Source organism: Plectropomus leopardus, chromosome 11, assembly GCF_026936395.1.
Source record: "Plectropomus leopardus strain MGB_pleo_1.0 chromosome 11, ASM2693639v1, whole genome shotgun sequence".
In the NCBI taxonomy this organism is placed as follows: domain Eukaryota; kingdom Metazoa; phylum Chordata; class Actinopteri; order Perciformes; family Serranidae; genus Plectropomus; species Plectropomus leopardus.
Window position 1 is genome coordinate 30,407,058 of NC_142186.1, and position 13,348 is coordinate 30,420,405.

Here is a 13,348-nt window from a genome sequence, read left to right on the forward strand (position 1 = left end):
GAGTCTTTGTGTTGTAGCTACTACAACCATGCCGTCAGGCGTGGTTTCTGTCGAGGACATCTTGGGGAGTCCACACGCGGAACGAAGCGCGGTTCTTTGTTCACCGGGGCTGCTGCAAACCCTTGTTTTTTTTGTTTTTTTAAAACGGGAATTGTGCGAGGGCTTTTCTGATGTTCCCCCGCTGCATAGGGTCTGCAACGCCTGTCTGACAACTCCCTTTCTCTTCTCCTCCTCGTATACAGCCCCCACCGCCCCCCCAGACACCCTCTTTCCCTCCTATACATAACATCCTCATGCGCAACGGCGCCGGAGACAACAACGCGGTGACCTGCCGCAAAGCACGGCTACATAGAGGTGGGCGGACCCCCCTGTGCCCCCCCCTCCAAAAAAATAAATAAAAAATGTCACAAACTCCTAAAATTCATATCAGATGCTCCACGATCATCCCTATAAAATAGGAGCAGCTCTTTTTTTGTTTTTTTCTTTTCTTTTAGTGATAAAGTTGACATCATCTTTTCAGCAGCACCACTAGACGACCATGTGCGCACTGTGCTGGCACCTTTTGAAACGCGACTGTTTACATCCTGGATTCTTACATAAGTCGCCGAAAATGCGGTTTTCAGGCTACACTGCAGCTGCGGAGCTGTGAGCGAGTCTGCGACCACACGAGTGCGAGTGAGGTAATAAAAAAATAATAAAAAAATAAAAATAAAAAATAAAGATGATTCTTCTTTTCTATAGGTGTCGGGGAGCTTGATTTGGGATGCCACAGGCTCGGGAACCTGAGACGGAATGGTACAACGGGAGGGCGGCTCGTTTTGTCTCGGCGAGGAGGGGAGCTGTGTAAACCAGACTGGGTGGAGCAACACATCGCCCGCCCCATCTATCGTGCAGACGGCCTTGTGTCCCGTTTGCCTGGAGCTCGGAGAGAGACTACTGTACTGAAAGTCTGGCGGATAGAGAGAGAGGGGGCCGGTCTATGGGAGGGACTAGCGCAAAGGGGGGAATTGGAAGGAGGAGGGGGCGAGGAGGAGGCGGCACGGGTGCTGTTTCTCCAGTCTCTTTCCCCTGTCTTTGTCTCACACACTCTTTTGTTAGCCATGCCTAGCCTGCTGGTTCTAGCAGGGATCATGGAGAAAAATGGGGGCTACGCCGGGGATCTGGCCGGCTCCGGCTTCGGAGGCGAAGGTCTCCTTGTGCCGCCCGACGAGGAGGAAGACGACTCCCGTGCCCTCAGGGTCGCGCTGGGCCAGTTGTCTCTGCTGGGGCTCGGGGAAGGCGAGGACGGCGGCGGAGCCCCAACAACAGGAGTACAGGACCGGAGTAACAATAACAACAACCACCACAACCACACCAACAACGTCGGAGGTGGTGGGGACACGGCGATCCTGCAAGGGAAAAGCAAGTTGTGCGCCCTGTACGAGAGCTCCTCAAGTGAGACGAAAGGACGAGGCTGCAACATAACAGAATGCGTCCCAGTGCCCAGCTCTGAACATGTGGCCGAAATAGTGGGGAGACAAGGTAAACCGCTGGCTTGCAAATTTATTTCCCTCCAAACTTGCGCTTTTATCCCACTAACAGTGCTGCATGATCCCCGCCGTGCTTCCCCGTGTGCTTTGTTTTTTGTTCTCTAACTGTTACCTGGTGTTATTTGACAAAGAAAAGGGAGTGGTGTGTGTGCTCGCGTGTTTTTTTTGTACTCCCCCGAGACATCAGCCTCCCACTTTTTCTGCTACAATGTAGCAAGTTCTCGTGCACTCATCATTACGCGCATACGGTCAAACAAGTCGGCGGCTGCTTTGTGTTTATTTAGCTTTTGAGTGATTTTTTGCGTGTGTGTGTGTGTTGCAATGAGAGAGCCCCGTTCCCTCCTGGGCGAATTATTCTACATCCACGCCATCAATGTCAGCGCACAGACACACACTGGAGCACGGAGAGCACTTGCTTCCTTTGTCGTCTGAGACGCGCCAGACTGTTCAAAAAAGGCAACGTGCAGCTGGCGAAGAGAGGAATGTCTTTCACTTTGAATTGATGGCTGAGAAAATAACCAAACTAACACATTTGGGCGCATTTTTTGGATGTGTTTTGCCTCTTTCCAAATTTATTCAGCTGGTTGTTTATGTTGCGCACTGCCCCAGTGACACAATTGGACAATAGAGCAAGCGTGGTCCACTTGTTTTTTTTTTCTTCTCAAATGAGGGGAGTTGGAAAGTTCAATTCCAGACACGTTGCAGATTTTTTTTTCTCTTACAGTTGGAGGTTTTTTATTGAACAAAGAGCTGAAGTTGAATGACAGCAGCTGTCAAACAAAGGTGTGAAAGTCGGGGGATGAGGGGAGGGGCCCATTAAGACAGTGTTGCTGCTCGGGATGGCCTTAAAGGGTGACTCAGCGAGAAGTTGCACCAGGAGGTGGGAGTCCTTAAAAAAACAGAATATTTAGTTGTTTGTGCTTTTTTGCAGTAAATGTGGGTTTTTTCCCCTCGCACTATTTGTGTGCAATCAAGCTGCTAACAAGTTGCTTTTGGACCCCAGAAGTTGATTTCTTCTCGGTGTTTACGTGGCTGCACCCATTGTTAACTGTTGTGATGAACCCATGGGTGAGAAAACAAGGACAGGGCAGTATAGCATCCAAAAGCTGAATGGGAGTCACGCCTTGGAGCTCAACACAAGGAGCCCCCACTTCACTGCACACTCTCAATGCCACATGGTTGCCTGTCAGGAGAGGGAGAAGCAGGGGGCCGGACTGAGAGAAGTACAAAGACTGCAGGGCGGGTAAGGTAGCATCAGCAAATCCAGATTTATCTCGAAAACAAACAGGTCTCCAATAATGTCACATGGGGTTCAGACGAGTTGAAATTTTTGGTGGATTTGTGCTCCTTGTCTCCTATTGCGGCTCCTGTTCTTTACTCTGAAGTGTAAGTTTTGAATTTTAATGTTGTAACCGAAGACAGCTGGAGGGTGGATCCAGTGTGCACAAGTGCAGCAAAGGGCCCTTTCCCTTGACCGAGGGGGAAGAAGTGCTGATTTGGGGGGATTTGAGATGAGCTGCTTTTGATTCAGGCCCTTCGTTAGTTGGTTACACACCCCCTTCTCTTCGGCACTGTGCATCGCAGCTCGCCTGGTGGATCTGGCAAACGGGAGCATCCTGTCATGAAGAAAGGGTTTGGATGTTGATTGTGTCCTCCCGTCTGAGTCATTGATCCCCAGAGGATGTCCTTGTACCTTCCTCTGGTGCTCCTCAGATCAAGGTTGGCTTTGTTTTGAATCAGGGAAACCTCTTATGCCACAAAATATATTTGTCCCCGCTGACCTTAATTCCTGGTTGCGATGAATTAATACTACCTATTTTGTTTACAGATGATTCTTTAATTGAGGCATTAATTTGGGATGATTAAAAGGTGCAATGTGGTTCGAAGGAAGGGAATTTGCTCCTTGATCCCTGTGGCATGAACAGGTCTGTTAGCCGAATACCAGTAAATGGCCACAAAGGGCATTTTCAGATTTAGGCTATGAGCATCAGTATCCCTCTGTCCGTACCTCTGGTCCCTGAGAAGTAAGTGTTCCTGAACAAAGTGGGCCCATTTAGTGGCATTACAGCGACATTCGTCTTCAAGTTAATGTGCCTTTGAACCTTTTGATACGTGCTGCTGTGATTTTCAGATAGGTAATGCAATGATGTGCTGTGTGATCTGAAGCACCTGGAGTCTGGTAAGATGAGATTTTTCCCATGAACGGACTGCCTGATGTTTGTCCAAAGAGACGGGCCCCGAGACAAGAAAGGCGCGTTTAAGTCGTCAATAAATGCTGGACGCCTTAATGAGGGAGCTGCCTGAATTTCTGAATGAAAACTGATCCGAGTGCTGCTTGATGCATTCTTCATTGAGTGTTATATAAACAGACTCTCACCGTGTTCCTCTTGACCTCAAACGTACCTGACAATCCTCCCTAAATAATTACTGATTTACTGTATGTCCTGTTCTGTCCCATTACAATGTCAGGTAATTTGTCATGAAATAACATTAACCTGCACTCTCTCACATTGAGACCCGGCCTTAAAAGCACGTAATAGAGTAAACTATTGCACCGTGATCCCAAATAGGGCAAACATAGAGCAATAAATGGCCTAAAAACAAAGCATATGTGGGTTGACTGAATTGTCCCACAAGTTCAAGGAGAGGTCAGGAAGTGATTGCATCTGCTGCGGCTGTTGCAGACCCCCAAAACAGTAACGCTGGCCAAACCTCTGCACCAGCCATGTATCTCAGTAAGACACGTCTGATTTAGAGCTAATAAATAACAGTACTGAATACGTACACTAATGGTTAAGTGGTGGAAACCTCATGAATCATTGTAATTGCTCTGTGTATCCTCTGCCAGTAAAAACCTGCATCATATTATGTTAAACTGGTCATAATTGGTGAATAAATCTGAGTTTTGGGGGGCTTCTGTTAACTCGGGTTGATAAAGTGTGTTTTGTTGCTTCGTGAGTCACAAAATTTAACCGGTGTATCATATTTACCTATTTAAAAATGTATGTTGGTGTCTCTGCAGGTTGCAAGATCAAAGCCCTGCGGGCCAAGACCAACACCTACATCAAAACCCCCGTTAGAGGAGAGGAGCCCGTGTTTTTAATCACTGGCCGGAAGGAGGATGTTGCACTGGCCCGCCGTGAAATCATCTCAGCTGCAGAGCACTTCTCCATGCTGCGGGCATCGCGCAACAAGCTGGGAGTGTCCTTTAGCGGCTCCCCGCCCACACCTTTGCCAGGTCAGACCACCATTCAGGTGAGAGTGCCATACCGTGTGGTGGGGCTGGTCGTGGGGCCTAAAGGCTCCACCATCAAGCGCATCCAGCAGCAAACCTGCACTTACATCGTCACTCCCAGTCGAGACCGTGACCCCGTCTTTGAAATCACGGGGTCACCGAGCAACGCCGAGCGGGCCCGCGAGGAGATCGAAGCACACATTGCCTTCCGAACAGGAGGCCTGCACGACCACAATAATGAGAATGACTGTCTGGGGCCGAATGGTGGAAGCAGCCCAGCGGGCAGCAGCGGTGGTCTGGAGAGCCGGCTACAGCAGGTGTGGGGGCTGCAGGGGGGCCAGCGCAAGCCTCTCACCAGCAGCTACCGCCAGAACTTCTCTGATGCCATGGTTGGAGGGGGAGGGGGAGGAGGAGGCGAGGGAGGGGGAATCTACAACAAGAGCAACTTCTCCAGCTCCGGAGAGAAGCCTTGCTCTTATTTTGGATCGGATGGTACCCAGAGCTGGGGCGACCCCGACTACCCCAAACAGGTGGCCTTCTACGCCCAGCAGCGGTCCAAGAGCTTCGGAGGCCTCCCGCTCCCCCTGACCAGACTCTCCCCTGGTTTACCCGAGTCCTGCGGAGGCGGGAGCACCAACAACTCCTCAGTCACCAGCATTGTGCCCGTATCCGGCTCACCTCATGCCCAGGCCCGCCGCGCCCACAGTGAGCCCACCTCAGCCGGCGAGGGCTTCCCAGGCCGTCTGCCAGTGCCGGACTCGCCACCGGCCACTGTGCGGGACTGCATGACCTGCTTTGAAAGCAAAGTGACGGCTGCCTTGGTGCCCTGTGGCCATAACCTCTTCTGCATGGAGTGTGCCATCCGAATCTGTGAGCTCAACCACCCGGAGTGCCCAGTGTGCCACACCCAGGTCACACAGGCCATCCGAATATTCTCTTAAGGAACCACATCAGTTTTTATCATTAGTTTTGTCAGTGTTTGTTCAATAATTATTTACTGTTATTATGATTATTATTATTATAATACACATTTTTGTTTTTCAGAAAATTTAAAAACAATCAAGCAGATATTTTAGAAGGCACTGCTTGCTTTACTAAAAAGTATAAGAAATATTTTTAAGTTTTTCTTTTATATATATATATGCATATATATTTTATAAAAGTTTTGTTTATAAGAGAAGTATAGTACCTTGCATTTTCAGTTTTTTGACTGCTGCTGTTTTTCATTCATGAATCACAGTGTAGGCAGAGGTAGACAGTAATGTGAACATTTTATTATTCAAAATTTTTTATTTTACCATGAAGTGGGTTTATATGGAAGGAAGAAGATGATTGTTGAGGTACCCAATCTGCACCTGACTGACCCAGAAAGTCAATGTTGTTATTAGAAGGAGGAAAAAAACTGAGAATTTTCATTGCACCTTACAATCATCTTGGTCTAAAATAGGATTTTCAATCATACCTTGAAATTTCGGGAGCTGATGTGAAGGTGAATTCAGCCTTTTCAGTTTTACTGTGATTAATAGGTCCAAAAGAGATATTAATTTTAAGTGAAAATGTGAATAGATTGGTTCTCAAAGCCTTGTAACAAGAAAACAAAAGACAGCCCCCTTTATTTCATTATTGTTATACCTTAAAGTCTTATAAACCAGATTCTAAAAAAGGACGTTACATCATTTATTTAAGGCTACATTTTATTGGTGTCATCACTCACAAGAGGTAGATAAAAGTTGTACGAAGTTTAAGTGAAATTTTTCTTTCCAGTAGCCATTGATGACACTTTGGCCACTGCAGTTTGTTGAAAAGATTCAGTAATGCTCGCTCCTCGTGGCACTTGAAAAGCATGTGGTTCCTCGGTTGGCTTAAAGCACTGATTTAATTTGTGAGGCCGAAAGCCTTGGAATTCATCCAGTTGGCTAGTTCTCGATATCTGTCTCCCCAATGGACTTGTTTCAAAGCCACCTTAACCGCGCTTTATTGTCTTGTGTGGTCATTTGGCCACAGTCGCTGAACGATATAGGACACAGCAAGAGCTCCAGTCAACAAGCATTTTCTCTGAGGTGTGCACCGTAAATAAAAGAGGGGAATTAGTGCGTGGACAGAAGCCGAGTAAAACTGTAAAAATGTTTCCTGAATCAGCAGCAGATTAAAATAGTTGACACTGTGAAATACAGAGTCCCAAATCAGTAATCCTCACTCTACGTCCCCAATACTAGCAGCATTATGTGCGAGCTCCGAGGGGCCAGCTGTCTCCCCTGTAATTAGCAAAGCTGTACAGGAGCAGGTGTTTCATGGCACACTGTAGCTGTGACCCCAAGTTGGAGGTCTCGCCTAGCCCCCTTTCTTTCTCTCTTTTCTTTGGGAGTGGCTTTTATGTCTCCCCCTGCTTTACAGTTTGATCGTTTGCTTTCGAAGGCCTCGCTGAGTGGGGCGTATTGTCTGGGCCTCGGTAGCGGCGTGGGCTGCACAGCGCTCGGACACGGCCTGGATCTCCTCATTGATAATTAGGCAAATGGGTTGGTCCAGGTGCGGACCGTGTGGGGACTCTGGAGCTGTGCGAGGGGTAACGACGGGGTCCCGCAGCGAGCCCCTTACAGCCCCGCCCTGCTGTTACAAGCACAGAGGGGGCTGCATGGTCTGGATGCAGCTGGGCGAAAAGGACCCCCTCCTTCCACTCCCTCTTGCCCCTTCCTCCCCCCTTTTTCCTCTCCTTTTCTGCTGCTCTGAGCTATCCCTACTGGGGAGAGGGGGCCTCTTTTGTCCCAAAACACACACACACACAAAATTTGAAAGACACTAGCTGAATTTGGCAGCGCCTGTGAAATGAAGGGAGGCTTCGGAGCAACATAAATTATCCACAGTTATCAGGGGATCCCCCAGCTACCTGTTTTCGACGTTAATTTCCCCGAATCTTGTACATGGGCACCTACGAAACAGACATTGCGTGATGTTATGGCGCGGGGTGCAGCATTAACTCCCCCTCCGCTCCCCAACAGTGCCGCCCTGAAATTTTGGATGGGGTCTTGTTTGTGTGACAGCACCAGTGCAGATCGTGTCAGCTCGCTACTGTATGGGACATCCTGCAGCTGCCCCTTCACTATGGACACCCGGGCTTCAGCCAATGGCAGCCCCCCACCCCACCCCCCCACACCCCTTCGCTTTGAGCTTCCAGAATGAAATCAGACAATTGTAATTGACAGGAAAGCAGAGGAAACGCCCCATTTAACCAGCACTCATGCTGAATCAAATTACACACCCTCTGCGTCTGCCTTAGCCCCAGCCTGGGGATTTCAGAGGGCTAGAGGAGAGCGGATGGGGGTAGGGATTAAAGCTGTTGAATGATAGGAGGAGGAGGTGAGCGGGGGGGATTCATTTTGGCTGGAGAAAGAGAGAAGTATGCTCCCAAAAAAAAAGGAAAAAAAAGAAACCGTGTAGATCCTGCAATTGTATTGATCATTCAAGTCCTGCAGCGACTTTTGAGTTGATGTCACATGTGTGCCAGCCGTGATGACAGGGAACCGCTCTCGTTTTGTATTGGAGAACTCGGCTTCTGTCTCAACAGAAAAATTACAGATTTCAGGACACAAAGGCCCCTCCTTTTTTTAAAAAAAAAAAACAACCCAACAACCTAACGTATAAAGCAGACCATTGACATCACGTGTGGACTGCAGGGAAAGCACTGTACTTGCAAAAAAAGTACCCTGAAATCTATCAGATGTAGACAAGAAATAGTTATGATTTTTATGGATGGAGAAATTGCACAGTGGTTTGGCCGAAGCTTTCAAATTCAAGGCAGTATGACACTGTTCTTTGAACTTAGTATTTTTTTTTGTTATTTTTTTTTCCGCCTTAATGTTTTTTATTAAAATATTGCCATTACTTTGGCGTACAAGGTAGCAACTTTGGCCTTTTGATAGTATCGCCCCCCCTCCCACAAAACAAGTTTTAAAGTACTTATTTTTGAAGAATGTGAATCACACGGCTCGGGTGGGGATTAGAGGGATTCAGGAAATTAGGCTTTTAAAACACTTTACTTAAAATATAGAGTAAAGCACCTTATTACAATACATTTGATTAATACCAAACCGACCACTGATGGTGAAAGACATTTCATAGGATTTGATGCACATAAGGATTCCCTATCATTTTTTTGTATTATGGTGGTTCTTGTTATTCTTAATACTACAGTAGTACTAGTGGTGATTTGGGAGACCTCTCGTCCATTCAGTCAATGCTGGCGACCTGGTTTGAGTTTTGCACTGGTTTAATGAAGAGAGGGCTTATTGGAGATTCTCCCTGTTTAGACGCTGTATGAGTTAATGAGTATTGTACTTTATGGGAAAGCACTCTGAGCATCTATGTAAATACAGTATGTGTATCAGTTATGAACATCCAGACAAAGGCCCCGCTTAAAGTGAGGTTTTGATTATTTTTACAAGCTGAGGGTGTCATCGTCAATGTTTTAGCATATGGAAGTCAAGATGTCTCTTAGGGAGAGTAAATCTTTTATATATGCGTCCCATCCTCCTTTTTGACTATAATAGTATATTAGATAGATCCATACATTTAAGAAATATTATTTAAACTGATTAACTTAGTATTTCATCCAAATATATAGATAAGAAATTAACCAGACACTACTATAAACTGTAATAATGAATATCCTTTTATGAAGCCGCTGATGTATAAATCCAATCTCAAATAAAAACTGGAATGAATAGTATGTGTAATAACCCCAAATGAATAAATCCGTTTCTATGTATATTAGGATGAAAAGCAATAATAGGACTATACTGGGACAATAAACAGAGGAGCCTGCTTAGTCAGTTCTTTAAATAATATTCTATTCAGAAATTGACCTTGATTATTAGGATAATACCGTTCTGTCTCATATCTGCTTAAAATTCATTATGGATTCATGCCAGAGTAGAAACAGAGATATAATTAATTAGTAACAGTTTCAGGATAAGTAATTGTTCTTGTTGTGTTCATCAGGGTCTTAAAGTGATTGCTTAATTTTTTTTATGTTGAATATCAATCAGATCACAGGGTGGGTCAAGACAAAACTTAAGGATTCCTTCTCCTGAGTAGCACTGAAATAAATCGAGGAAATCTCATCGCGCTGTAAAAGTGTAAAAGTCAAGTGTAAACAAACAAACAAGACCAGAGCGGAAGCACCGAGGGCTGTACTGTTTGTTAAAAAGCAGGAGCTGGTGACTTTGCTTATGACGGACTGATGTCTTGAAGGCTTTGGTCAAAAAATCACAGTGAGAAGCGAAGAGGAGGGTAGGACAACATGGTGTCAGCTTTGATTCTTTACCCTCTTGAGGTGACATACAGGGGCAGACGCGTTACTTATAGCATATCTTAAGATGATTTCTGTTTACATATTAATACGTTTTTGGCTCTATTTGATATTTTGTTTTACACCTACTTTTTCATCTGTATTGTTTTTGAAAGAAAAAGGTCAGACGTAGCCAAAGAACAAAACACAAGGAGAGGACAACTTGAGTTATTTTTCAAAATCAGCATCGGTTTAGACTTCAATCAGGATTATTAAGAAATTACTCTGTTTGCCCCCCCAAAAAAGTCTAAGAGGCCACTCAATCGATATCTGTGAAACAAAGGCATATCATGTTTCAGTGTTGTAAGATTAGTTTAATACTACAGTGGCGTCGGTAACAGACTCCCCAAAGAGATCAGCTTAAAGCACATCCTGGCACTTACACCGTCCGTTGAGTAGTTTTCTATTGTCACGGTTAGGTTGAGGGGTGAGAAACAGTCCTGGGAACGTCTTAATCTTTCCTGCTCAATCTGGACAAGTTTAGATAAAAAGGGACTGTCCAAAAAAAGAAGGAATTGTGTTGACAATGACAAGCCAGGCTGAATTCCTGATTTTAAACACCCCTCAGAGTAAACCGTTAAACAAGGTGATAGTAGACAAAACAACACTGTGGTTTTATCGTCTTGGAGAGCCGTTAACTGTATCCTTAAGTTTAACTGCATGTTAGTGAGATATAGCACAGTAGGTAAGATTTATCAGAAAAAAAGTTAAGATCGCATAAAGAATTCATCAGCCTGATATAAAAAGCTTTAAGACCTTAAAGTGAACATCGGTTTAAAATCGTATATTTACCGTGTAGTTTAACTAATTGATACATAAAGTTTAATTATGATTCTTAAGAATATGCTATGGTGTAAGTTTCATTTGTCCAACTCACCCGGTATGAGATACTTTTGGATTGAGCAACAAAGGGGTGGGGTGACTCGCAGTGACATTTGATTCATTAAGTTCTTGTTAGTATTATTTACAATATTGTATTAAGCTTACTATTATAGTAATGGTAGAAACTGTTGATGTTTTTCTTCTCTTGATATGAAAAAGGTCTTTATGCATTTATGTAGAATCCCTTTTAAGGAGTGATAGGAAATCCTTATTTTCAATGGATGCACTTAAGCAATTGTACCAACCTGTCTAAAAATCACACATTGAGCAAGTAATGCATTTGAATGTAAAAAAAAAAAAAAAAAAAGGTTAAAAAAAGACCACTCAACTCAATGCACTCCTTATGCTTATTGTTTTGTCAATTTACAAGTGAGCTTTAAGTTTTTTGTTTGTTTTTTTGGAAAGAATTTGCGACAGGTTTTCAACGTAGACTATATTTGAGTTCTTCCACATACATTTATAGAAAGTAACTTAAAATGAATAAAAAAAAAGCATATTACAGTTTCTCAAATCTATTTTGCTAACATGGGTTATTATTTCATAGAAAGCAGAGGAAAAAAAAGTCAGTATCTGGATGTTATTTATGAAAAGTTAAAAAAAAAATGAAGCAACATATTTATGAGTAACCTCAAGACATTTTGTTTTTTAATTAAAATTACAAGAAGTTAATATATTTCTAAACACAGGGAGGTCAGTTTCTACTAATAAGTAAAATGAGAAAATAAGTTTAGAAGTTTTATTTATGAAAGTTATGGACGTTCGCCTTTTCCACGTGCTTCAACATGAAGTAAGTAGAACAAGCGGTCCCCATAGCTGAAATTTTAACTTCAGACATGCACCACTTCAACATCAGTGCATTCACGATGGAATAATTACAGAAAATAATATAATATTTTTTAGAATTTGGAGATATTTTAGTCACAGAGCATCAATTTTGTGCCTCAATTATATATTTTTCCTGCATCAGCATTCTTTGTGCAGTGCTGCTTGCTGTAACCCCCTTTCCCCCCCTTCAACTAACCCCATGTTACTGACTGAAACACATAACTCATTTCCTCTGTAATCTAAACTCGCTTTTACTTATAAAACATGTTACGACTGCAATGCTTGGAATGAATGAGGCAGCTGTGGCCCTTCCGCCAAATGGGGCCACGCTTAACTTGTACACACTTTCATTCATACATTTTCTGCATCTACTACGCGGACAGTTTGTGATCAATAGTGACAGAGCATAATCAGCTTAAAGGAAGCCTTTATGAGAGACTTTTCCTAATGTGCTAATTAGGTGAAGAGTGCAAATCGAGCGGAGGCATCTAGGAGAGGACAACAGCGCACTGTGTAGTAGATCTATGTAACTAGATGCACACATTTACACACAACAGGTTCATTACCGTACTAGCTTGCATGTATGTTGTATGGTCACTTAGACAGGAGAAATGGTGCAGGTCCTGTGTTTAACATCAGTGCACCTGGGCTGTTTCTCCTCTGTAGATTTTCATAGTGGGAGTCTCTTTGGAAACTGGAAAGTTGACCCGAGTTTGGAGCCAGGCAAAGGGGCCATTTCAGTCCCCGCGTCAAAGTTGGATTTTGTACTCTCAGTTACCTTGTTAGTGATGAAAGACAGTTCGCACCTCATATGAATTAACTTGAAGTTTGTGTAAGAGTTGATACCGATGAGAAAAACTTGACAAAAACACTACGATGGCACATTTTCTGCTGCATGTAAAGGATGGGGGCTGAAGTGGGGCTCACTGGTGAAACTCGCAACCTTTTCCAAAGAGGCCGATACAGTCTGACAGTTTGTCTTTGGTAGCGTTTCCAATTTTTCCAGCACAGTAGAGGTGTTTCATACCGGTCTAATAGTGGTCGTAGTGCATTAGTTTTTGGGCCGGCATCAGCTGGCGTTAGTTTCTGGTTTCTCTGTGAACAGTGAAAGAGGGTTGTTGCCTACGTGGCCCTCTGTGGCTGACCGTCAACTTTGATGGATGGAAAAAAAAAAAAAAAAAAAGAAGTCTTTGAACTCTGTTACAGTATGCCATGCCCTTACGAGGCATGTGATATTGCAGGTTTATTTGTTATAGCACATGTTTTTTTGTGAATTACATTTTTTGGAGACATTTTTATTATTATTATTGTATCTGCGCCATGTTAGTTCTGGTTCTTTGTTATTTTTCCAAGATTCAAGATGTATTGTAAATGTTTCTAATAAAACAAAAATGAAATGATCTCCAATTGAAACCAATTGTTTTTTTTTTAAGGGGGAGTTTTTAATGGCTAAATTGAGCCTTCATATTTTAACCCTTTGAAACTGGAGCAAAGGGGCTTGGTTTCTTTCAAAATCATGGGAAGAAGGCAATG

The 13,348-nt window shown here is 43.9% G+C and overlaps 1 protein-coding gene across 1 annotated transcript; it reads left to right on the forward strand.

The window, feature by feature from the left end:
• The first annotated feature begins 354 nt into the window (after positions 1 to 354).
• On the forward strand, positions 355 to 13,217 carry mex3a (mex-3 RNA binding family member A). The gene is made up of 2 exons (XM_042489138.2): positions 355 to 1,521; positions 4,552 to 13,217. Exons 1-2 carry the CDS (start codon positions 1,101 to 1,103, stop codon positions 5,703 to 5,705), a joined length of 1,575 nt encoding a protein of 524 aa, XP_042345072.1. The 5' UTR covers positions 355 to 1,100; the 3' UTR covers positions 5,706 to 13,217.
• Positions 13,218 to 13,348: the final 131 nt, after the last annotated feature.